Raw genomic sequence first — 26,141 nt, 5'->3', positions numbered from 1 at the left:
GGAGCCTGTGCTCCGCAACAAGAGAGGCCGCGATAGTGAGAGGCCCGCGCACCGTGATGAAGAGAACTAGAACCCCGCTCGCCCCAACTAGAGAAAGCCCTCGCAGAGAAACGAAGACCCAACACAGCCAAAAATAAATAAATAAATAAATAATTTTAAAAAATAAAATAAAATAAAAAAATAAACAGAATGATTAAGAGCAGGTAAAGTTTGGATGAATGATAACATGTTCATTTCAGACAACTAATATGATAGAATATTCATTTCAGACAACTAATAGATATTAAAATAAACCAGTTTGACGGAAATGTGTTTCCAAGAGATTATTAATAATACGTTTCAGCAAACATAAAAGTAAACAAGATGCTGCAAAGTATCAATTTAATCCCAGATTTTTTATAGAAAATAAAATACAATTCGTGTGCGCATGTACACTTGTGCTTGTGCTGCACATGACTGTGTGTGTGTGTGTGTCAATGTACACCAGTCTGTTAACACTGATTACTTTGAAAGTCAGGTTGGAGGAAAGGAGATTAGCCAATAACAACAGCAACTAACGGGCATTAAGTGCTTACCATGGGCCAGACACTGTTCCAAGAGTCCAGGTTAAATAATAAATATAAGGGCAATAACTGATTATTTAGGGAAAAAAACAACAAATATTGGTACAATAGAGACAATTGACAAAAATAAAAGTGGTTTTTGTGAAATAGGTAACAATACAGAATACCCTATGCCAAGACTTGATTTGTAAAAGACAAAAAACAAACAAGCAAAACACACAATGGATTAGGGGAAGTGAATCCAAACATAATGGCAATTTACTGTAAAATAATTTGGGCACCGATAAATACTAACAAATTCTAGTTTACATAATAAAATATGATTTTTATAAATAAAAATTTGAGGAGACTAACAATAAAAAAGTGGTAATAAGAGATCTCTCCTCAAAATAATCCAAGTCCAGATTGTTTTACAAGTTGTCTTATCAAACTTTCAAGAAACAGGTAATATCTATTTTTTTCATAATTTGATGTAAAATCAGAGAAAGTTGTCCAATTAATTTTAGGAAGACAGTATAAACTTAATGTCTAAATCAGATGGGGCAATAAAACCAAAGATACACTTACAGACATTTTAAAAAGCTCATATAATATAACCTATATGAAAACCACCAAGGGCTGCCAATGATGCCTGGCTCACTATATTTGAAAACATGAATATCAACCAGGATGTTTCTTAAACTATTAGATAAATTATCTAGAGGCAGGGAGAAGACACAAGGCTACCAGCAATCTATTTTGAATTCTTTACACTTAGTAGATTTGAGTATTATGTAATAAACAGGCAGAGGGAATTTTTCAGAATTTTTAGTCTGGTTTTCTGTCTCATCATAATGATTTTGAAATCCCAGAATATACCTAGTTTATCTGAGATTTTTACAATAACCACTTCCCATTTCAAATACAGCTTGCTATGTATTAAACCAAGTTGAGTAAAATACTTCCTATTGACCCTACGTTAATGCACAGTTAGGTCAGAGGGTAGCAGTTGAACCGTTATGCTATTAGACAGGACCATTTCACCAAATAGTGGAAAAGAAATTGGAATTGTTCTCTGTCTCAGTGGCTACCTGAGGCTACTTGGTCTTCTGGGAGGTCTACTGAGAGACTGGGGAAGGCTGTGTTTGGGAGTATGAATTTGGTATCGGCATGAGCTCTGGTGAACCCTGGCTTCACCACTTAGTAATACAACATGGGTCACATCATTTAAAAATTTTTATTGTCATCTATAAAATGAGTTACTACTACGTGAGACTGTAGTGAGGACTAATGAAGTGAATGCAGGCAAAGCCCGGCATAGAGTAAACTAAATGAATTCACCTCCTCTTCCTCCCCTTCCTCCTCCTCCCCCTCCTCCCCCTCCCCTCCCCCTCCTTCCCCCTCAGTCCATCACCTTCACCATCACAATCGTTTTGAAGACCCACTCACAGAGGAGGAAGTCCTTCTTTGGGAGTCCCCCACCTCCCTGCAAGTGACTTGGTAGCTGTCATCTCTTCTAGTTTGTTCCCAAGATAATACAAAACATAGAAGATTCAGAAATAGACATCGAAAATTGGTAACAAATGGCCTGTGTAAGCTGGGCTCCGATTGAGTGGCTCTGATTAGTCAAGCAGTGGAAGCAGTCTATCATTTCTTTCTAATGCTTCAATTTTCCAAACTGTAAACCTTAAACTCACACTACCTTTCTCACAGTTTTAGAATGCAAGAAATAATGGCCCAGATTTGTTTGTTTGTTTGTTTGTTTTTCATTTGGAGAACAGGACCGTCTAGGACATTTCTTATGGGAAAAGTTCTGTTTTTGTTTGAATTTTGAGAAACAGAAGACAGTTCTCCCTACTAAGGAGAGAAAAGAGAAAAATGACAGAGGGCTTGGGCAGGTCCGCTGAAGGGTATTTTTATTTCTAAAGTGGTCATACCTTAAACGAAGAAGCCTCATGCTTAAATAGAACTGTAGTAACAAGACAAAAGATAGCCTAGGAAAGCAAATAGAAAAATGTGACCTTCTTTACAAAATCATAAAGCGAGATCCTGTGCAATGACAAGTTTTATAAATATAAATATAAATTTATTTTTTTAAAATTCTAGCTTCGCTAGGTTAGCACCAAAGTCTGTATACTTCTGTTATAGAAACGTTTTTCAGACTAAGCATCTATTAAATAGGATATATATCAATACATCCATATTCTACCTTGACATCTTTATGTCATATGTGTATATGTTTGTGTATGTACCTATCATTAAAATAGATCTTGTTTTACCATAGTGGACTCTACCGAGATTTTGAAGCAGGTTAAATAATTTTTCTTTCTTTGAAATTTTCATTATAGTTGAATATCATTAATCTTACAGCATTTCGTATTTTTAGGTAAGATACTAATCCAAGATTAATTTGATTTTATATTTAATTATTTCACTTACATAATAAATCATATTGCAAATGACTAAACTGTTTAAAATAAATGCTAATAATAGGTATACCAATATTATGTAGGAAGTCATTTGTCCACATTTATGGCATAGGAATTGAGTAGGTTGGGACATCGACTTTTAATTAATGAGAAATCAAGAATTAATCAGCTCTGATGCAGAAATACAAAATAATCATCTGCTTTCTTTTGACTAGTAATTTTTCTTCATCCTCAATTTCTTCTTCTCACAATACTCTCACTTTTCATTTCTATTAGGAAAGCCCCTAAGTGATGATCTATATTGTAGGCTCTCACAGAATATTTATGGAGGATCATTAGCATCTAATTTAGGTTTTCCTAAAACAGTCACAATGTTAACATGAGCATTTTTTAAATAGAAAACTTATGAGAAAAAGTGTAAAGTTATATACCCTTAAGTAAGTTTTTCCTTTCTTTGCCAAGAAGAGAAATTCCAATGTGAATAATCACTGATGTATCTTAGAGTATACCCCTTTTGAATAAAATAAAAAGTGTTTTTCTAAATACAAAATCTCCACTCAAAACAAGCACTGATTTTATAAAAAACTGGGTGATTTCTTCCTTCAAGATTTTGCATATACAATTATTCCCAAAGGAATGCCTTTTCTTTTCAGCCAATTTATGTTTTCTTTGTTCATAACCTCCCTCAAACACCCCATTAAAAAAGAAAAAAAGCTTTCCATCTTTTACACTGAATTTTACTACTCTTCTGCCCACCTTCCTCTCAATGTTATTTATGTCCCTTTTTGGCTGTTGACATTAGTACTAGCTTGGAACTCTAGCATTCAAGAAATATTTGTTGAAAGAATGAATGAAAGAATATAGGATTTTTGTGCGTGTGTAACTATATTCTACCTTATTTTTCAATCAAGAGGGTAATTATCTTACATCATTACTTTCTAAACTGATTGTGATGAATTTATAAACCACATGGCTTTGTTTAGCACCAAATGGTAAAGCTACTTCTTTCCTCCGACCAGCTGCCTCCTGAACTCATTGCCCTGATAACAGGCTCTGCAGGGGTCAAATCTGTTACAGTGTGAAGCCCAGGAAAGTTATCTTAATTTGCTACACCCATGAGACTAACAGATTTTAGTACAATAAAGTCGGTTTAACATATAGCTTCAAAAAATATGCCCACACAATGAAAGCACTTTAGTCAAGATTTTGTAATTACATTGATATCTCTTTAATGGAGGTATTCAAGATTTAATAATTCTTAGGCATTTTGTACTTAATTGCTTCCAGCCTTCAAATATGACTTCTGAAACTTTTCAGAAAATGTACATGTGATTCTAATATTGCGGAGGCTACTGCAAACCTTTATTCACTTCTTTGTGAAAACTCAAGTTAATCCCGAAGGTTGTCTTTAAATGTCTTACAAAATGGCACTTATGTTTCATACAAAATTATAATTAAATAATCAAGATGCCTGCAACAAACCTTTTATACTGTCTTTATTTTCATTTTTTATTTCTCATAATCTTTCCTAATTTAAACTGGCAGTGATTCTGTTTCTCTAGAGCATAGGGATAATACTTTTGAGCATAATCTTTTAAATCCTGTTTATAACATTTCCCAATAGACACATTGTTGCAGAAATACCAACGACTAATAACTCTGAGGATTATGTTGCTAGGATAAATTGGATCAAGATACCAATTCTGAAGGTTGTAACAACCAGAAGTAATTTTTCTAATGCTGACGAATGAAAAAGAAAGTAAAAGATGGATTAACTGGCAAATTCTCTGATTTCTATCTCATAACTGACCACAAATGTGAGCATTTTGGGGCTGATTAAACAGCCTTTCTGTGATAGCAGAACAAGATTCTCCTCAGGACAAGAGCTCTTATGTTTTAGTTCCATATTATCCGCTTAAACACAAAATCTTGAGGAATGTATAATTTAGTATTAAAAGAAGCTTAACTACAAATGTTGAATCAATTATAGATATGAACTTGATTATTGAAAATCTAGGATAGTAAATCATTAATGCATAGTTCATGTCTTCAAACTTTACATTCTTTCTCTTGGATATCCCATACCCTCCCACAGCTTTAAATCTCTTCTCTATGAGAACATTGCCCTAATTTTTATCTACAAACACAAGCTTACTTTGGAAATCTAGTGTTGCATTTCTACGTGCTTAGTGGATGTATCTCATGTTCCACTGAAATCCCACGGTCAGCATGTCCCTCATCTCTCATCTCAAAAAACACGAAATATTGACTACATTCATTTAGGGCCCTTTATTCATTGAAATTAAAATACTGAATTTGTAATCAGTGGTAATAGGTAGGCTCTCTGCTGAGTGCCCAAACTATTGAGATTAAAATACTACTTTCTCCCTTCATGACTACATGCAGATGTGTCTAGGCTAGTAGAAGGAGCTCTTTGCTTGCAGGAGTTAGCAAAGCCTTCGAGGAGACCTAGAGATTGGATAGGTAAGTACAGGTGTGCTAGGTGCCAGTGTGCGGATTCATGCGAAGGCATAGATACCTGAGCGAGCACATACAACCTGGTGACTGTAAGTTTGTCTGCATTCATTATCGGGAAGGGAGGGCGAGGAGAAAGGGATGAGGCTGGAGAGGTCCCCTGGAGCCAGTTTGTAAAGGGTCTTGTGTCATCTCAGTGTGGAGATCATCATCCCAGAAAATCAGAGTGACTTCTTCATGGGTCCCTCCATTTTCAGGGTTCCCTCTTCAATCCACTTATACGCACACCTGCTAATATAAACTTCCCGATGCACAGCTTTGATAACTCAGCTCCTCCATTTGTAAATCTTTAAGAGCCCATAATGCTTAATTAAAACCATAAAATATTGTGTTTTCTAGGTCCTAGCTTTTTCTTTCACTTCCCCCTACGTGATTTATGCATGTGTTACCTACAGTCCAAATGGCCAGAGATGCTCTCCTTCCTTCCACTTCCTAAGACAGTCCTGCTAAGGCTGTTCTCCCCTCTCACGACAAATTCTGTACCTTTGTTGGCCTCATTCACCATCATCATAGTAATAACTTAATAATAAGAACTAACGTTAAATCATACCTAAAATTCATCTGTGAAACCCTTCCTTCATGACCCCTTTCTTAACTAGCTCCCCCCAAAAGGTGTCACAATGTTCTTGTCTGAGCTCACATGAATAAACTGACTAAACATTTTAGGACTCTGTCATACCTTACTTCATTTTTACTCATTTATGTTATACTTTGAACTCTAAAATCTGAGACTTTGGCTTACACATTTTAAAAGATGCCTTAATGCATCCAATGTAGGTCACCTTATATAACATGTTCACTGTATATTTATTGAATGCATTTGAATTGATACTCAACTGAACCCAATCAATAGTCCATGCGAAGCCCTGAAGAATGTGTGCTTTCTGGGAGAACTGTTTTCTAGATTTTTGGTACTGTGTTTGGGATTTCTCTAGGATTTGGATCAGGGGACCTCAAAGAAAACAGGAGAAAAAGATAATACCAGCATATGATTTTAAACAGATTTATTATGTAACAGTTTTAACAGTACACATGCATGCACACAGTACAATTTGTAAATGATGTTACATATGTATGTATGTATGTGTGTATATGTATGTACATATCTATACCTATATTTTTAGAGAGTAAACAAAATCAATCTAATTGCCTTAGATTTGCTGGGTAATCATAAGTGATTGAAATGAGCAGATAATTGTTCCACCAATCACTGAAAGCCCTGCAGCACTTTATCAGCTATATTAACTTTATACTATGCTTGTGGCATGCAGAAGCCCTTTTGAGAACAACTAATTCCATCCTATCACTGGAAATACCCTAGGATGATCAGTGCTGAAATATGCATTGTCCACTCTCCTTGATTGCACTACCTAAGAAGACTTAGTCGGGGTTAGAAAGGAAGTGGACTTTTCCAAGTTTAAATTACAATAGGTAGCTTGCAGGCAAGCGTGGAAGGATTTGTTATCAGAATCTGGTTGTATGCTTGTGAAAATAGGAAGGAATAGAGTATATTTATGCTGTAAGAATCATTAGTCATTCTGAGAAGTCATATGGACCCTTCTGCTGCTTCTCCAATACATTTGAGAATTTTTCCCCCATAAACTTTCAGATGCTCCATTTTTAAGTCATTTTGGGCAGGATGTTATATAGCTAAGAAAACAAGAATGGGATGGAGAAAGCGGGAAAAGAGGAGGCATCGACAGATGAGAAAAATATTGCAAGTATAATTTAGTAAGAAGCTCTGCCCTCAGGAGACCTGCTGAATTCTCAGTAAAAGGTTTTTTATGACTAACAGAGGGAATAAAATAACTATCATCACCACTATCTCACTCACCAGCCCAAATAAATAAAAACTCTTAACCCGCCCTTCCTAAAATTCAGATAGGAAAGGCAAAGCATATCACCTGGACTCAGGTGAGTGGATCATATTGTTAACAAACTGCTTTTCTTCTAGTGATGGAAAAAATAAACAAATCCCTAAATAACTGGAGAGCTAGGCCATGTCCATGGAAAGGAAGACTCAATATTTGTGAGGAGATTTGCCCTACCCAACTTAATCTATTGACTTATCACTATCCCAGTAAAAATCTCAAAAAGTTTTTTTTTGGCAGACATTAGTGAGCTGCTTTTAAAATATATTCAGAAGGCAAATGAACAAGAATAACCAAAATAATTCTGAAAAAGAGCAAATTTGGCAGGTCCACAGTGCACGGTTTTAAGACTTGTTCTGAAAAAGACAGAATGGTACTGAGAATAGGAAATATGTAGACAATGGAATGTGTAGATAAATGGAAAAGAATGTAAATCCCAGAAATAGACCTACTAAAGCATTTTCAACTAAGATCGACAAATGTGCAAAGGAAATTTATTACAAAAAGGACAGTCTCTTCAACAAATGATACTGGAAAAATTGGACATCCATTTGCAAAAACAAAAATAACATAGATACATACCTCAGACCTGCTGCTACAAAATCTAAATTTAAATGGATTATAAACTTGAATGTAAAACAGAAAACTTCTGGTAATATAGAAGAAAATCTGTGTGACCTTGGGTTTGGTGATAAATTTTTATATGCAATATAAGGCCAAAATCAAGAACCATAAAAAAGCAAATTGATAAATTGGGCTGCCCCAAAATGCAAAACTTTGCTCTTAAAAAACAAACAAACAAACAAAAACACTGGTAAGAGTTTAGAAATAAAAGCTTTCTACTGGGAGAAAAATCTTTGAAAACCTCATATCTGATAAAAGACTTGAATCCAGAGTGCATAAAGAAATCTCAAAACTCAATAATATGAAAGAAAAAGCCAAATTAATAAATGAGCCAAAGATATGAACAAATCTTTCATCAAAGAAGATATGTGAATGGCAAATGAGCATAGGAAAAGATGCTTCACATTATTTGTTATCATGGAAACTATATATTCTTAATAGTACCACTTGAGCTACAGCCTTCAGCAAGAATTTTTATCCTGGCTCTCATTTAAATTCATATTTATTTCTGGTCACTTGATCTATAATAGCTAACAAAAAACCCAGGTGAGGCATATATGTCCTTCAAAACCCAGATAACCTCATAAGGCATCGCACATCTTTCTTATTGGTAGGGTTTAGCAAAGACAGTCATTTGTCCTGTACTGTCTGTGGAATGCCTCTTGGCTCTTTAACTCAAGTTGTATCTAAGAATTTAACAGATTAGGCTGGCCCTATATATTATCTGACCAAATAAACCAACCTCACCTAGTAATATGTGCTGTAGCAGTTCTCACAAACCCTTTGGCTTTTGCCATGATATTACCAATGTAATAAATTAAATTGTTTTGATGATGAGTCATAACTAAATCTTATCTCACCGGTTGATTGCAGTACACTGGAGAATTTAAATATTCTCAAGAAAGATAATGAGTCTTTTCTGTAGTCTTGCCCATGAAAAACAAATTGTGCCTATCTTCCTTCCATATTTACAATAGCAAAGAAGGAATTAGCCAAATCTCTCAAAGCGCATTAGTCACTTTTAGCCAGTTGAATTTTTTGAGTAGTGAAAGCTACATCTGTCTCAGCAGAACCACCAATGAACCACTTTATTTGTTACAGAACCAAATTTGGGTCCACTCGCCTGTATGCAGTAAAGCCAATCTACTGACACCAGGTTATGTTGAAGGAAAGTACAGCACTTACTGCAGGGCACCAAGCAAGGAGAATGGGCAGCTCATGCTCAAAAGACCCAAACTCCCCAATGGCTTTCAGGGAAGGGGTTTTAAAAAGCCAGTGTGAAGAAGGGGACTGCCAGGTGCATGATCAACACATGCACAGTTCTCAGATTGGTTGGCATTGATTCTTTTGGGTATACACTAAGAAACTGAATTGCTGGATCATATAGTAATTCTGGTTTTTTTAGGAACCGTCGTACTATTTTCCATATCAGCTGCACCATTTTACATTGCCACCAACAGTGCACAAGTGTTCCAATTTCTCCACCTGCCCACCAACACTTGTGACTTTCATTTTTTTTTAAATAGTAGTTATCCTAATAGGTATGAGGTGGCATCTCATTGTGGTTTTGATTTGCATTTCCCAATGATTAGTGACTATCTTTTACCCATTAAATGCTCTCAGCAACGTTGTCAGTGTATATATATGCATATATATTCATTATATATTTATAATGCATAAGAAAAAGTACAAATAGGTAAAGTATATGCATAGGCTATCTCAGAAGAAATATAAATGGCTAGTAAAAATATTAAAATAGGTTCATCCTCAATACTAAACTGTACAATGAAAAAAAATTCAAAATGTGTAAGATTAATAATATCAAATTATGAAAAAATGTGGAAAAAGGGGCACTCTACATATTTGTTTAAGATGGTTCTTTAAAGCATTATGGAGGGGAGGGATAAATTGGGAGATTGGGATTGACATATACACACTACTATATATAAAATAGATAACTAATAAGAACCTGCTGTATAGCACAGGGAACCTTACTCAATACTCTGTAATGACCTATATGGGAAAAGAATCTAAAAAAAAGAGTGAATATATGTATATGTATAACTGAATCACTTTGCTGTACACCTGAAACTAATACAACATTGTAAATCAACTATACTCCAATAAAAATTTTTTGAAAAGCATTATGTTAGCTAATAATTTAAAAACTGAATATTTGTCACTGAGCAAAGGCTACATATATTGTAATATATCATGTTATAAATACAAAGTGGCTATAAAATGAATAAGTTAAAATACATTAATGGATATATAGATACATATATGAAAAAATATCTGTCTCATTGCTAAAAAAGAACACAATATATTTAATCCCATTCATAAAAGACAAGATAAAAATGATATGTGTATATATGCATATATGGATGTAAAAGCACTAAAGGATTTTGAAACTGGGTCACTTTACTCTTGACAGTGGTGAGCCAGAAGGGAGGACCAAGGGCCTGAGCGTGTGAAGAGTAGGTAAGAGTGATTTCTACTCATTGTATTGTCTTCTTTTACAGTTGGAATTCATTAAACTGAAATTTGTTTAATAAAATACAATAAAACCCTTTCCTACTATTATCTGAATAAAATTTTACTTGAGTATATATGTTCATGGTATTTCAAAATGTTAACAGAAGCACTGTTCTTTTCTTCCATCTGTTAGAAAATTAATCAGTGGAAGGCATTGCTCTGCAGAATGTTTTATATTCATATGCTCTTTGTAAATGAGGAGGTGAAAAAACTAGGTACTCATTTCTGAATTATGCATCTTACTTATGTCTAGATAATCTCCATATTCATATTTATTCAAAATTCAGAAAAACTGAGTATTAATCATTCAGACTTCTATCTCAGACTTCATGATTGTTTCATCTACACTGAATGAATTTTAGTATCACAGCTGAAGGAATGGCTTAAAGTATAAACTACATTTCTCTACCAAATTACAAAATAACGCCCTTACCACTGGGATAGCTACATCTTAAAGGCTCCGTTTTTATGAGATAATATTTGTGGTTAACTGCAAATGTATCTTATCTCTCATAGATCTTTTTGCATTTAGATTTTATTCAGTTAGTCTGTAGACCTCTGAGTACCTACTATGCAAAGCACCCCGAGAACACAGCTCCGAGAACACAGCTCTTAGAGGTAAATACGATTCTGGGCACAGTGTCTATAGTCTGTAGGTATGGGAAAGAGAATGAAAATGATAACACTGGAAAATTATAATTTTGATACATTCTATGATACGTGATGCTAAAGAGAATAATTGAGTGGGAATGTACAATTCTAGATAAATTCATAGGAGGCCCTGATTAGGGGCAGGACATATAAGCCAATCTGAAAACCGAGTAGGAGCCAGTTCTGCCAAGAACAGGGAAGGTAATTCTCATGAGAAGGAACAGCAATCAAGAGGCTCTGAGGATGGGAAAAGCTTGGTACACTTGGAGAAGGAAAGGTAGTCCAAAGTACCTGGAGGGTCAAGACTAAGGAAGAGAGTGGTAGAGATTAACTTCGAGAGCAAAGACCAGACACACCAGAGAAGAAAGAGAATTCTGCAGCTGACACCTTACTTTCAAAATCACTTTATATCTGGCTTCCCTCTGATCACTGAATTAGAAAATTCTACAATAGCTCCATTTTAAAACAACAGAGAGGAAGTAAGTAGCATTCACTCATATTATTATGGTTTTAATAATTATTCTAATCAACATGACTTTATTTAATCACTCGATTAACAAAAGTTCATGAAATACTTGATTTAAGCTCTAAATGTACAATTCTAAAAATGGTATTATGATTAGGTTCCTGTCAAATAAAATGAAAACCAAAATATACCACCTCCTTCTTTATAGCATTTTAAGGAAAGCCTCATTAGAGGAAAATTACTGGTCTACATTATCTCACACTACAAGGCTTATTTTTCTCTGAAATTTCATTAAAATATTTAATTATTTGAATAATATATGGCATAGGGACTTCCCTGGTGGTGCAGTGGTTAAGGCGCTGCATTCCCAATGCAGGGGACCTGGGTTCAATCCCTGGTCAGGGAACTAGATCTTGCATGCGGCAACTAAGAGTCCACATGCCGCAACTAAAGACCCCGCATGCCGCAATGAGATCCTGCATGCCACAACTAAGACCCGGTGCAGCCAAATAAATAAATTTTTTAAAAAAATAATATATGGCATAAATCATTACTATTAAAATATTTAGATATGTAATTAATATAAATCTTCAACTCTGAAATACACAGATATTGATAAACATTTAAATGGAACATTTAGATTTAGATGAAAACCCAATGTATCCAAATCATGTATTTAATATTCTGTAGCTCACTGGCTAAGTGTCACTTTTACACTTCTTGTCAGGCATACCATGATGTGCCTCAATTATGCACCTGAAATTTAAAAAAGAAGAAAAATTTGTGAATATTGATATTTAGGATAACATGTAGAGGCTAAACAAACAAACAAACCAAAAGAAAAACAGTAGTGTACTTGGCACTATGAATGTTTTGTTGCATAGCGAAGATTTAAAAGTGTCAATGTTTTTCAAAATATATCATTAATTTAAATATTTGTATAGTTGATATCAATGAATAATCTAACTTTGAAACACAATCTGTACTATTTGCCTCTGATATGAGAGCACGTGAGTATTTCAGTAAATTTCAGTAAACACATGCCTACTTTAAACCTCACTCCCCAAATTCTTTGCCCCATTTGTCATAGTCCGTAAAATAAATGTTGCTTACTATTCAGTGACATTTCAGTAAAGGGCTCAAAACTTTGAATTCCTCTATTAGCGTAAAAGAAAAATACATTTTAACAGCTAGGGTTGAATTGATGAAATTGGAAAATAATTATTCTGTATTAGATATTTCAGAATATTTTAAATGAACAATGGAAAATATCATACAATTACTGGAAAGTCATTCTTAATAGCCAACCTTTAATTAATATGGAAAGATACATTTCTAAATTTATATGATACATAATTTTTGAAAATTATCAGTGTGTATGTATATAGGAAAGGGAATTAATTGTATAAGCCATTCTGAATTGTATGAAGGATAGCAAGTAAAAATTTAATTAATTGCACAAGTCATATATTTGTCAGACATGATAATTACAACATTGCAATTACCCTTTCAAGTCCCCTCTGTCCTGAATACTTGCTGCTGGTCATCGCAGAATGAAGCTGATTTATATGGAAACAAAAGTCCGCCTACCTCATTACATTTTCATCCTACCTGACCTTTTCCTAATGTTGAAATTTTAATCAAATCCCCTTAAATTGTGACCCTTTGAGGGTCAGATCCTGCTAATTGCCCACCCACTACCTAATCTCTCTTTTTTTCCTTGTTAAAAGATACCTGGCTGTATTTGACATTGCAATAAGTCCAGCTAAAATACTCAGTTTCCTAGGCACCAACACAGCTAGTGGAGCCTTGTGACAGAGTTCTGGCCAATGAGATTAAAGTGCAGGCTCCTTCCTCACAGGGCCGCTAGGAATGTTCAAGAACCGGCAGGCAACTTTGCCTTCCTCCTTTCTATGTTGGTTAATTTTATGCATCAACTTATCTAGGCCATAAGGTGCCCAGATATTATATTACTTTATTCTGGATGTTTCTGTGAAGGTGTTTTGGGGAGGAGATTAGCATTTTAATCAGTAATGTACAGCAGATTGTCTTCAATGAAGGTAGGCCTCATCCAATCACTTGAAGACATGAAAAGAACAAAACGATGCACCCTCCTCCAAGTCAGAGAACTGCCTTCAGACTTCCTGTGCACCGTCAGTTTTCCTGGGTCTCCAGTCTGCTGGCCCACTCTGCAGTTTCAGACTTGCCAGTCTCCATAATCATGTGAACCAACTTCTTATAATAAATCTCTTCATATATCTATATATAATATCTATATCTACATATCTATTCTATATGTTAGATATATAGATATAGATACAGATATATCAGGAATTAAGGATGCCAATGGTAAGGTATATTAATCAAAGTTCTCCAGAAAGGAACTTCCCTGGTGGTTCCAGTGGGTAAGACTCCGCGCTCCCAATGCAGGGGGCCTGGGTTCGATCCTTGGCAGGGGAAATAGATCCCATATGCATGCCGCAACTGAGTCCGCATGCCGCAACGAAGATCCCGTGCGTCGCAGCTGAGACCCGGCACAGGCAAAATAAATAAATAAATATCTAAAAAAAAAAAGTTCTCCAGAAAAACAGAAACAATAGGATACATACAAACAACAGTATACATTCTATCAAGACATTTTACCCTGAGAATTTTGCACCAGGATCATATTATTTTGACACTTACCAAGCTATGCTTTGGTGTTTTTCCATCAGTCTACAAGGAGGAAAATTCTAAGAAAAACTTCTAGAACATTCATTACTTTTCTTCAAGTAAGGATAAAACTTATTATTGATAATGTTATTTACAGGTCACTAAGATTATTCTTGATGTGAACTCGTGGAGCATTTTCTTTCGGATTTCAGTGACAGAAATAGCCGTGCTTCTCCCGACCAAACCTTCTCTTAAGGTTGCTCATGAACTTGCGGTGAATTAGGTAACTGGATTGTTTAACGCCTTGCCTTCACTGACTTCTAAGAAGCTAAATGTAAATTTCTACAAGCCATTTGAATGCTAAACTTACAAACGATTTCATCCTATTTTCTCAACCCTTAATATTATCTTTCCTAAGTTTGCTCATCTGCTTATTTTAACCTGTTCTGTTATATAGAGGATATACCTTTCCATAGACACCCTTTGAAGCAGGGCTATTTTTAAAGGCCAATTATAAAGAGAAGATAATGATTAGCATGAAGGAATAATTATTAAGACCATACTTTAGTCACTGAATAGAGGAATAAGGGGAAAGGATGGTCCCCACATCTTGTAGTTCACGTGTCACTAATCGGTGTGTATGTACAACGTGTTCAACATTGTCTGAGATAATTGGCAATACCATTGCACGAAGCAGTTGTGATAGGTAAAATTTGCATTGTATGATGGAAAAAACTTTACGTTCTAGAACTGCCCAGCACACCGTGGCAAATATAAGTTTTCTATAATTTTAATTTTCTTGTGAAAGCTGGAATTTTATCATTTGTAACAAATACTCCTTGAAGTAGCAGGTTCACTTGGATCATTTTTGAGAAAATGTTTGCAGACCACCCGAGTCTGAAAAAACACAGTTTGTCTGCCAGTCATTCCCTCAGATAAAAATAGTGTCCAGGAGACAAGCGGCTGCTCAAAACTCGAAGAAAAACACAGATGCTCTTCCCAAAGGCAATTGTCGTCTTTCCTTAAGAAAAGGAAAGAAGTGCTTTTGGGTGCTTCCCATTTCATGTGTTATGAAGACACGTAAACAGGGTCAAGATTTATTCACACACACACACACACATAGGGCACACACTGCCTCACCAAGTGTGTTCTTATGTAAAAATTGGCCTTTCCCCCGCCCCCCCATGAGTGTGTCCTATGGACGAATAAAATGACAGAAGTACGGTCTGCTATCACTCTCCTGTTTGTACTAGCGCTCTAGTAATTCATTGATCATTGCTTTTGCAATATCAGTGTAAGTGTCAACACAGTTAAAAAGGCAAATATTATCTTACAATTATTCTGAAAATAGTTTGGACCATGAAGACATCCTGAAAGTGTCTCAAGAACCCCAAGGGATCAAGAGACCACACCTTGGGGACACCTAGTATGAAAAATGATGTCTTAGCACACAAATTTCCTTCTCAGTTACCTGGAAGTATCTTTTGCTTGATAAGGTTTTTTTTATTTAAATTTTTTAATTTTAAATTTTAAGGAAGTTAAATGTATACTTTTTTCTCTTAGTTATTTTTGTGTTCTGTTTAAGGGTCTATTGTCTACTCAAATTCATGGAGATACTAATTCATGTCTTCTTATTGGAGATTATAATTTGAGTTTTCACATTTATGATTATGATCTACCTCACATTACTTTGTGTGGGCTTTGAGATATCTAATGTGGATATACAATAGTTTCAGCATCATTTACTGAACAGGATATATTTCTCCCCCCTGAATTACACAGCACCAGTTTTTGTAAATCAGGTAACCATGTATGTATGCGTGGGTTGATCTCTGGATTCTCAATTGGTCCATTTGTCTTTTCAAATGCCAATACTTCATGGTCATACTTATTTCACTCTATAGTATTTCTTAATAACTAGTAGAGTAAATCTTCCATCTTTATTCTTCAAGATGGTTTTGTTATTTCTGGCCCATTAAATTACTAAATTGGAGAAGATCATTTTTCATAAATCCCATGCATATGAATTCCCACATGCATACGAATCTGTTTGAGGCAACATAGTTGGGATGGGAAGAAAGGTAATGGGTTAAGAGGTCAAAATTTCTGGCAGAATGTTAAAATAGATAATATTTTAATTTTATTTATTTAATTTTCTTTTTTTTAAAGTTATGATTTTAAAATAAACATGCATTAAATTCGAAATAAGGAAAGAGTCGTGAAAAAGGAACCGTATTTCCCTTTCTAAAAGCATCCCTTGCGGAGACATTATCCTTTATTCCTAAATGGCTGTGGGTAAAGCTCCATTACGTCTTTTTCATTCCTGGCATTAAGTTCCTAGAAGTGATTAGCTCTATGATATGGCATACAGAAATAAACTGTAAACGACTCTGCAGTTGAGATCATGTATCCAAACATGCCATTGTACTTTTTGGCAAGGAACACATAAATGTTAATCATCACATCCAGTTTGCCAAGCAAATAGATCAAAATAGTATGAATATAATTACATATTTGTAAGTTAGATAACATCGTAGCCATCCCCTCTAGATTGAAGGAGGTAAATGTGGCCAATCCGGGTTCATCTCTGCCAATGTTTATTTATTTGTTGATTGATTCTCTGGCGGTCAATAGGTAAATGGCATAAAATCAGGAAAAAGAGATAAATATTCCAACGTCTCTTGCATGCCCAGTGAAATTAAAACACCTGATAAATAAAACAAAACACCCTGAGAGAAATAAGAGGAAAAACCAACTGGCCAGCTTCCATGAAAGGAATATTTGCCATGGGCACGACACGCCAGGTTGCCTACCTGTTCATCAAACTGTCTCTTTTGTTCTTACTGCCTGGCTGGCTTGACACCCATAACAGAATCAACGTCCTACGAAATAAGAATGACGTCATCTGTCAGGTCAAGCCCATCCAGATATGGAATCAACAAGAGGATACTTAGTTAATCCTAGCTGAAAGAGCGTTATGGTTGACGTATGCCTGGACACATACATTGCCGCTGAAATAACTGTAAGAGAGCAAAGGAGAATTCTCAACATCTGCAATGAGTTGGCCTTGGCAGGTGGGGGCAGAGGAGAAAGGAGGAAAAGATGGCAACATCTCGCAAGTCCAGCACTTCAACAGGACAAAATTAAGGCAGAGACCTCTATCAGAAGCTGCATGAATGGTGAAAGAAAATGTCACTTAATTATTGCACATGTCCCCTCAGGAAAAAGAAAACCTCTTTTGTTGGAGCCAGAAGGACATTTTGGGACACACAGAGGTCGGGAATCCTAAATGGAATGGAATTAGGGTACAACCTGGTAGATATCTAAACGCCAGTTTTATAGTAACTGCATTTTATCTAACATAGTGTCACACTTTTAAACTGTAGATTCTGGGAAAAGAGTATAACAGCCCACTCTAACTACGTCACGAAGACTTTGAAGTAAAGTTTGGGATAGATGGATAAATGGGCAGTCTATGGATGATACTCTGAAATAAAAACAGGTTCTCTCCTTCTCTGTTAGATCTGTCTTTCTGAGGCAGTTTGAATTGCCAAACAGAGAAACTGATGCAGTAAAACAATCAGTGAAATCAATATGAAAAGGAACACTTAAACTTGTTTTAAAAATTCTGCTTTGGTGCACAGAAAGCTCAAAAAAAAATTAAAAAACAAAACACTCCTTCTTGGAGTAATATGTAATATATGCTATTTGGTCGAACATGTCTGGATGTTGCTGTGAAGATTTTTTTTAGATGAGATTATGATTTAAATCAGTAAGGCAGATTACCCTCCATAATGTGTGTGGTCCTCACCTAATCAGTTGAAGGCCTTAAGGAAAAGAGAGGCCCCTGAGGAAGATGGGACTCTGCCAGCAGATCACCTTCAGACTCCAGCTGCAGAATCAACTCTTCCCTGGGTTTCTCTGCCAGCCACCACAATTGCATGACCAATTACTTAAATCTCTCTCTCTCTCTCTCTTTCTCCACACATACATCTCACTGGTTTTATTTCTCTGGAGAACCCTAACTACTATTAATATATACATATACATTATACTATAGTATAAATCTCTCTCTCTCTAATACATGACTTCTAACCCAGTCAATTTATAGATTCAATGTGATTCCAATAAAATTCTTAAGATGTATGTGTGTGTATATGTTTGTGTGTGCATAATTTTATGTAAAGTAATAAGCCTATTTTAAAATTTATGGGGAAGTTCAAAGGACTTGGGAAAAGAGGACAAGGTTAAGGGATTTCTCTTAATCTATATCAAGAATTAGTGTGTGGAATCCTCCTGTACTGTTGGTGGGAATGTAAATTGATACAACCGCTATGGAGAACAGTATGGAGGTTCCTTAAAAAAATAAAAATAGAACCACCATATGACCCAGCAATCCCACTACTGGCATATACCCTGAGAAAACCATAATTCAAAAAGAGACATGTACCACAATGTTCACTGCAGCGCTATTTACAATAGCCAGGACATGGAAGCAACCAAAATGCCTATCGACAGATGAATGGATAAAGAAGATGTGGCACATATATACAATGGAATATTACTCATCCATAAAAAGAAATGAAATTGAGTTATTTGTAGTGAGGTGGATGGACCTAGAGTCTATCATACAGAGTGAAGTAAGTCAGAAAAAGAAAAACAAATACCGTATGCTAACGCATATATATGGAATCTAAAAAAAAAAAAAAAATGGTACTGATGAACCTGGTAGCAGGGCTGGAATAAAGACGTAGACATAGAGAATGGACTTGAGGATGGGGGGGAGGGAGAGGGGGAAGCTGGGGTGAAGTGAGAGTGGCAGCAACATATACACTACCAAATATAAAATAGCTAGTGGGAAGCAGCCGCATAGCACAGGGAGATCAGCTCGGTGCTTTGCGACGACCTAGAGGGATGGGATAGGGAGGGTGGGAGGGAGACGCAAGAGGGAGGGGATATGGGGATATATGTACACATATAGCTGATTCACTTTGTTGTACAACAGAAACTAACACACCATTGTAAAGCAATTATACTCCAATAAAGATCTATTTTAAAAAAAAGAATTACTGTGTCATTTTTTATGAATTAGGATAATGTGATATTAGAACAGGGATAGGCAAACTGATGAAAAAATAAAGAACCCCCAAAGAGACAAACCCCAAATAGAAATTTGACTAATGGCAAAGCTGGGGTAGCAAGTGAGTAGGGATATGTAGTCTGTAAATGAATGATACCGGGTCAATTCAGGATCCACATGGACAAACTAAAATTGAACGTAAACCTATGCCAAAATTATTGCCTGGTATATGAAAATTCCATTATAAAAAGAACATTTTCAAAGGCAATACAGAGCCAGATCTTTATGACTTATGATAGGAAAGGACTTCTTAATTAAAAGACAATAAATGTGATCCATATGAAAAGACGTTGACATAAATTCAACTATATTAAAATTAAGAGCTTTGGCTTCTGAAGAACCCAGAAATAACATCTTTTGATAGAGCCGTTGTCACTGTTAACCAAGAAAATATATACTGTACCTGACAAATAAGCAATGTTTTGTCTTTTTATTTTGAAGTCCATTCCTTCTCCTTGCTCAGTCCGTGAAGACAAGTTGTTCAGGAAGGAGACTGGGAAGAGCCGGTGGTGAGGACGAGACGATAGTGCCAGCAGGACAGTGAAGCCCTCCCGACCACTTCAGGGCTTCTAGGTGCCTCACAGACCTGAGTTGGGTGGAGAGACATCTTTTGGAGTAGATGGAAGAGAGAAGTTCTGAAATGCACTGAACTGGATTTTCTAGATCTTGACATTGAAAAGAAAGCTTTGGTTCTGCCCAAACTACAGCGAAGTGGATATAAAGGACACTCAGAAAGAGCAAATTTAAGGAAGCGATTATAGAAAAATGAAGAGACGTGCCCTGCTGGTCCTTGGTACTCCGCCCCATCAAATAATTAGTTACATATATTGGCAAATTCATTTCCAGAGACAGAAGTTCCTGTGAGTAAGGAGAGGGGGCGCTATAATCCCAAATGAAGTAAAACAGGTTCCTATGCTCAATGGTCCGTAAGTCAACCACAGATACATTAATTAATCAGCACAAAAATCTTTTCTTCTAAAAGCACATACCGAGGTTGAGATTTAAGACGTATAAAATTAAAACATAAATACTGGCCTATGGGGATTCGTTCTTTCAAACATCTATCTGTTTTTTATGTTTTTATTATTGCTGAGTTCGTTGCTGGTTTATGGCACTGGAACCATAACCTAACACCTGACTAACTCAACAATTTAATTCCTCTGGCGTGACCCTCCAGAAGCATCACCAGGTCCGGGGTTAGACACCAGATCGTAGAGCCGAGATATGCGACGGAAGCAGGCTTAGACGTCACCTGATTTCCGGTTTGTTGAGGGGGAATGTTCCTTCAGAGAATTTAGCAAACGTCAACCGAGCATTGGCCAAAAGAACAAGTGCAGGTGGATTAAATACAAAAGAGAATTCTGTAAACACATTTACAGGGGTGCAAACTTTGTTGTTCTGCATATTTAATTATAAGGAATTAACTGGTAAATATAAGCTACTGTTACTAGGAACACTCATATTGCTCAGGTGTTTGTCACGTATTTCTCTTTACTAGCACTAACACTTAGATTTCAGTGAGTCTGTTTTATATACCAGAAGACCAGGAAAAAAGGCATTAAACATTGCCTGGCATTTCACACTTCAATATCATACAGATCTCTGTTAAAGAAGAAAATATGTATCTCAAATATCCTAGGGGGCTCATCGGGTTCATGCTTCATTCCCTAGTTTGAGAAATGCTGACCTAAAAAACTAAATTATTATTTTTAAAAATATCTTTCTAGGGCTTCCCTGGTGGCGCAGTGGTTGAGAATCTGCCTGCCAATGCAGGGGACACAGGTTCGAGCCCTGGTTTGGGAAGATCCCACATGCCGCGGAGCAACTAGGCCCGTGAGCCACAATTACTGAGCCTGCGCGTCTGGAGCCTGTGCTCCGCAACAAGAGAGGCCACGATAGTGAGAGGCCCGCGCACCGCGATGAAGAGCGGCCCCCACTTGCCACAACTAGAGAAAGCCCTTGCACAGAAACGAAGACCCAACACAGCCAAAAATAAATAAATAAATAAATAAATTTTTAAAAATAAATAAAGAATAAATTTTTAAAAATATATCTTTCTACAGGAAATTATCATTAAAAATAACTTTAAAACATAAAATAGCTTATCTTTTATTGAAACCAACTTTTAAAACATTCTCAAAGACTTCATGAACCATTTATAAATTCCATGAAGCTTAGCTTAAGAAAATTAGTTTGTCTTATTTTCCATTTGACAGTTTTCCGCAAACAGTATTAGGCATCCAATCTCATCTCAGGGAGTTAGAAGGATAGCAAGGACCCAGACAACTCTGACCTACCTTCTATCCATTGCACAGGTGCGTATTTCAGCCTATAACTGCTTCATTATAAATTAAAGGATACATTTTTGGTAGCAAATGAAAGCCTCAATTTTAATTCACCTCATAGTTTCCTTAATGATATCTAATTAGAACATCTGTTAAGGGTTCACAACGTTACATCCTTCATTTGGTTTTTCCCATTAAATTAGCATGATGGTTATTTCCCTCTTTTATTAAAAGTTCATTATTAATGGGAATATATATAGATGTGTCTGTAGTTCATATATATGTATATACATATATATGCAACTTTTATGTTGCTAGAATATACTTCCTAAGTAGGCTGAATGAACGTGTTCTTTTTTTAGTTAATAATTGGATTAATCTTATTAAGGATTTAGAATCTCCTTTCTCCTTTCTCAGAAAATTTCTAAATTGGAGTCACTCCATAGAAGTTCTAGCATTAACTAGACATATTAGTTGACAATGACTCAATGATCAAAGTGATGATGTAATGAGGACACAAATATCTGAAGTGTTCTTTTCTTTTAAAATTCTGTTCCGCATTAGTATTACAGTAATGCAGCTTTGAAATATCTTCTTAAATGAAAAAAAAATAGAAATCATTTTTACCTCCAACTTATAAAGTTTATAGGGCCTAAAGTTTCTTTATAAATTACACACAATGGATCTTTGAAAACATCAATGGAAAGATATTCCTCTAAGATAATATATTTTCAGTCCTTATAGTGATTTTCTTTAGTCTTACAGATCATTATCAAATGAAAGGATTCAAATTAAAGTTCTGATTTTTTTTCACATAAAACTACCATGAAATATTTTCCCTTTTAAAGATATATCTAACTTCAATGTGCATCTGGTTTTACTATGGAACATTGATTATAAATTCAGCCTTAATCCATTCTACGTACGTATTTAATTCTCCCCATTAATTTTATAGGCATTCTGAATTATTATATTCTATTAATTACCCTCTAGTATTTAAGTTCACTGGGCAACTCTCTAACTCATTCTGGTCACTTACCATGTTCTTTGAATTAATATTATTATTCACATTTCACATAATCCTGTATTATCAGTTTCTATATAAGTCTATAGAAACAAAACAAGATCTCAATGAGAATGATGCAAGAAATGGTATTTTTTTGAAACATCTATTTTTGTATAAAACATGACAAATAAACCCAGGAAATAAACTATATTTCAAAGAATCAAAACACAGAGACCACTCATAGATCACTCAGAAAATAAGTAGATCACATTTAAATTACTGTTCAAAACAATCAGGAAGGAATTATTATACTTTCTAAAATAATGGCTTTGAACTGATTATAGTAATAACTCAATGGTACTCCTCCTGTTGGTATGCATTTAGAGAAAGTGTTTTCAAATCATGAGAAAATGCAAAAGTGTACATTTGTTTTCATTAGTAGTTTTAGAAATAATGTTAATTTTTTGGGACGTACAACCACTCAAACTTTAAATTTTAACTCAAAGCTTTAATTTCTTAAATCATAAGTATAGATGAAGAGAGGATAATATATGAAGACAGTTCAGACTTGTGGCTGGTAAAGACGGTTACAATTTATTTGACACTCCTCTTATTGAAAAGTGGAATCTGTTTCCACTCTCCTTTAATCTGGGCTAGCCTGTGACTTCTTTGACATAAAAGTACAGTGGAAGGGGTGCTACAGCATTTCTGGAAACAGCCTTTAAGAGGAGTGCCAGCTCCCACCTTGGCCTCTTGAGCCAGAGGTCCCGTGTAAGAAGTATGGCTGCTCTATTAGGAAACCCTCATGAAGTAGTCCAGAGACCACATGGAAGGAACACGGTTCCCATCTGAACCCTGCCTTCCACATCCCCCCCAAGGTACCAGTCATCTTAGACAACCTGGCCCAGCCCCACAGCTGTCAGCTGAATACCACTTAACAGCAGATGAACAAGGGAATTGCCAAGACCTGCCTGAATTTCAGACCCGCACTATCATGACATTTAATACGTTGGTCACTATTTTTAACCTCTAAACTCAGGATAGTCTGATAAGTGGTAACAGGTAACTGGACCAAAACCTTTCTGTAAAGGCAAGATTTTTAAAATGAAGTGATGCATGCTGTTAGTTTTCATTCAAATTGTTAATTATGAAAAATCTGCTGTGGAAAAATTAGCAAGAATTTTCACGCAGGTGAATCTTTGAGCCACATACTGAGAAGCACTACTCCAGAAAGTGCTAGATCCCTGTTCTCAAGGGGATAGTGTTACTGAGAACTAGACCTAACAAATATAAGGTCCAATATATGGCAGATTTTAATTATTCATTGTTATGTAAAAATGTCTATGTCAGTGATCTGTGCTGTTTCTATCAATTAATCTTAGTAAAAGGGATGGTTTTTTCTATTGAAAATAACAACTGATTAAAACCTTTCTGACAAGTGGAAAGATTTCCTCCACTAGATATTTACTGTAAGAATATGGTGAGGGATCTAAAGAAACTAATTATAAAGGAATAAATCTTCTATGGCAGGCAGAATACTATATAGAGTAATAAATATTTTTCAACCATAGAATATAATCTATTGTACCTAAAATAACATAAGATTCCAAGATAAATGGAACACTCCAAAAAATCAATGAACTTGACAAATTTTGAAGACTTTCCAGGAACCAATATTTTTCAAGTTGACAGATTGTTTTCTATAAAGTGGAGAAATTAGCAAACTTCTAGACATATACATGTCTCCTGTATGTGTCCTGAGGAATATATGTAAATAAAGAATTATTTTTAGGGGAGAAATTATGGTAATTCTCTTTATGAACTGAAAATTTCAAATATTGTTTGATACAAGGAGCTCTAATTCAAAATACTCATGTTAATTTTCTTTATGAAACTGAGAAATACATTTTTACAAATAGCAGCTAAAAGGAGAAAAGCTGGTTAGAGATTTAGGCAGTGACATAGTGTTAGAAAGACAACAATTAGAATTCATGACTCCTCAGGAAGTTAGCATTGAGAATCAAAGTGATACCAAGCAGGACCCTGTGGGACTCCTGGGCACAAAAGCCTTTCCGTGTCCCCCATTTCTTGATTATAAGAAATAGGCTTCATGCAGCCTCAATGACCTTCCCTGAGCTCCAACTGGTAATTCAAACAGATGCTAATTAGGGAAGGGAGGAGATGTGGAGACAAGGGCGGAGCAGTCAAGAGAAACAAAAGTGCAGCCTTGGGGCAGGGTCCGGGTTCCCCCTCAAGCGATACACAGAACAATATCTTTGAGCTGTTCTGCAGATAGTGAAACCCCCGCCAGGTGGGAGAAGTTAACCGTATGCTGCCCACAAGCACGTAGACCCCAGACAGGTTGGAACCACAAGGTTGATGATGCTGATTCCCCATTACCTCACCACCGACCAATCAGAAGCATGTCCTCTAGCTGATCACGCCCTCTTTGAACCATGACTATAGAGCTTCTCACTATCCCCTCCATATTAGGACATAGAGTTTTGAGAGCATTAGCCACTGTGGCCCCCTTTGCCTGGCAAAGCAATAAAGTTATTCTTTTCTACTTCACCCAAAACTCTGTCTCCAAGATTTAATTCAGTGTTGGGGTACAGAGGTCAAATGCAAAAGTGCCAAAGTCAGTAAGTACTTTGGTTCCACTTTTCCCTCAATGTAGGTATATATCCCTAGGGCCTAGCGTCTGAGAAGTCTGGCAAAAAGCAACAGCTATGAGTTTGAAAAGCTATTCAGTGTTTTCAGTAGGCTCATGATGCATGGAAAGAAAAAAAAGAATGTTCAACATACCTGAAAAGGAGTAAATTATGAAGAGTAGAGAAGAAAGAAAATATTTAAAAAGACAGAGAGGTACATGGAACAGAGTGTAAATTTGGAGTCCAGGAAAGGCAAATGGAACAGAAACACTCTCTGAAGGGATCATGATTGATAATTTTCTAAAATTGATGAACAACGTCACACTTCCGATTCAACAAGTACCACAAACTTAAAGCAGGGCCAGCAAATCTATAGGAATGAAAAGGTTGGTGGTTGCCTGGGATTGGGGCCAAGAATGAGGATTGACTGCAAATGAGGGATTTCTTTGAGGTGATGGCAATGGTCTAAAACTGAGATGTGGTAATGGTTGCACAACTCTATAAGTTTACAAAATATCATTGAATCGTACTCTTAACATCAGTAAAATTTGTATTATATAAATTATACATCAATAATCCTGTTAAAATAACCAAAAGTAGGATTCAATATGAAGAAAACGGTACCTAGAAATATGAGAGGGGTGATGGAAAAGTATTAATGGATAATTAATATGTAAAATGTCTGAATCATTTTATACACCTGAAGGATGAGTTATAAATGTTGCTCAGATAATGTGGGCATTTTCATGGCTAT

General features: G+C 35.8%; 1 protein-coding gene across 12 annotated transcripts in view; it reads right to left on the bottom strand.

The window, feature by feature from the left end:
- FBXO15 (F-box protein 15) overlaps positions 1–26,141 on the bottom strand; it is a 585,398-nt gene that overhangs the window by 30,882 nt on the left and 528,375 nt on the right. For 2 of the 12 annotated variants that reach the window (XM_082355214.1, XM_082355237.1), the window contains one exon: positions 1,900–14,177. The exons of 2 other annotated variants lie outside the window; for them this stretch is intronic. In XM_082355214.1, coding sequence (XP_082211340.1) covers positions 14,017–14,177 — 161 coding nt within the window. In that variant the 3' untranslated portion in view covers positions 1,900–14,016. Of the gene's footprint in view, positions 1–1,899; positions 17,188–19,246; positions 20,053–26,141 lie in introns of those variants that run through there. 8 more of the 12 variants (XR_014234372.1, XR_014234370.1, XR_014234371.1 and 5 more) reach the window with 8 other exon arrangements.

The sequence above is a fragment of the Balaenoptera borealis genome (assembly GCF_965194805.1).
Source record: "Balaenoptera borealis genome assembly, chromosome: 14".
Lineage (NCBI taxonomy): Eukaryota > Metazoa > Chordata > Mammalia > Artiodactyla > Balaenopteridae > Balaenoptera > Balaenoptera borealis.
Note: the sequence above shows the minus strand (reverse complement) of the source record. Positions and strands in the feature narration are given on the sequence as shown.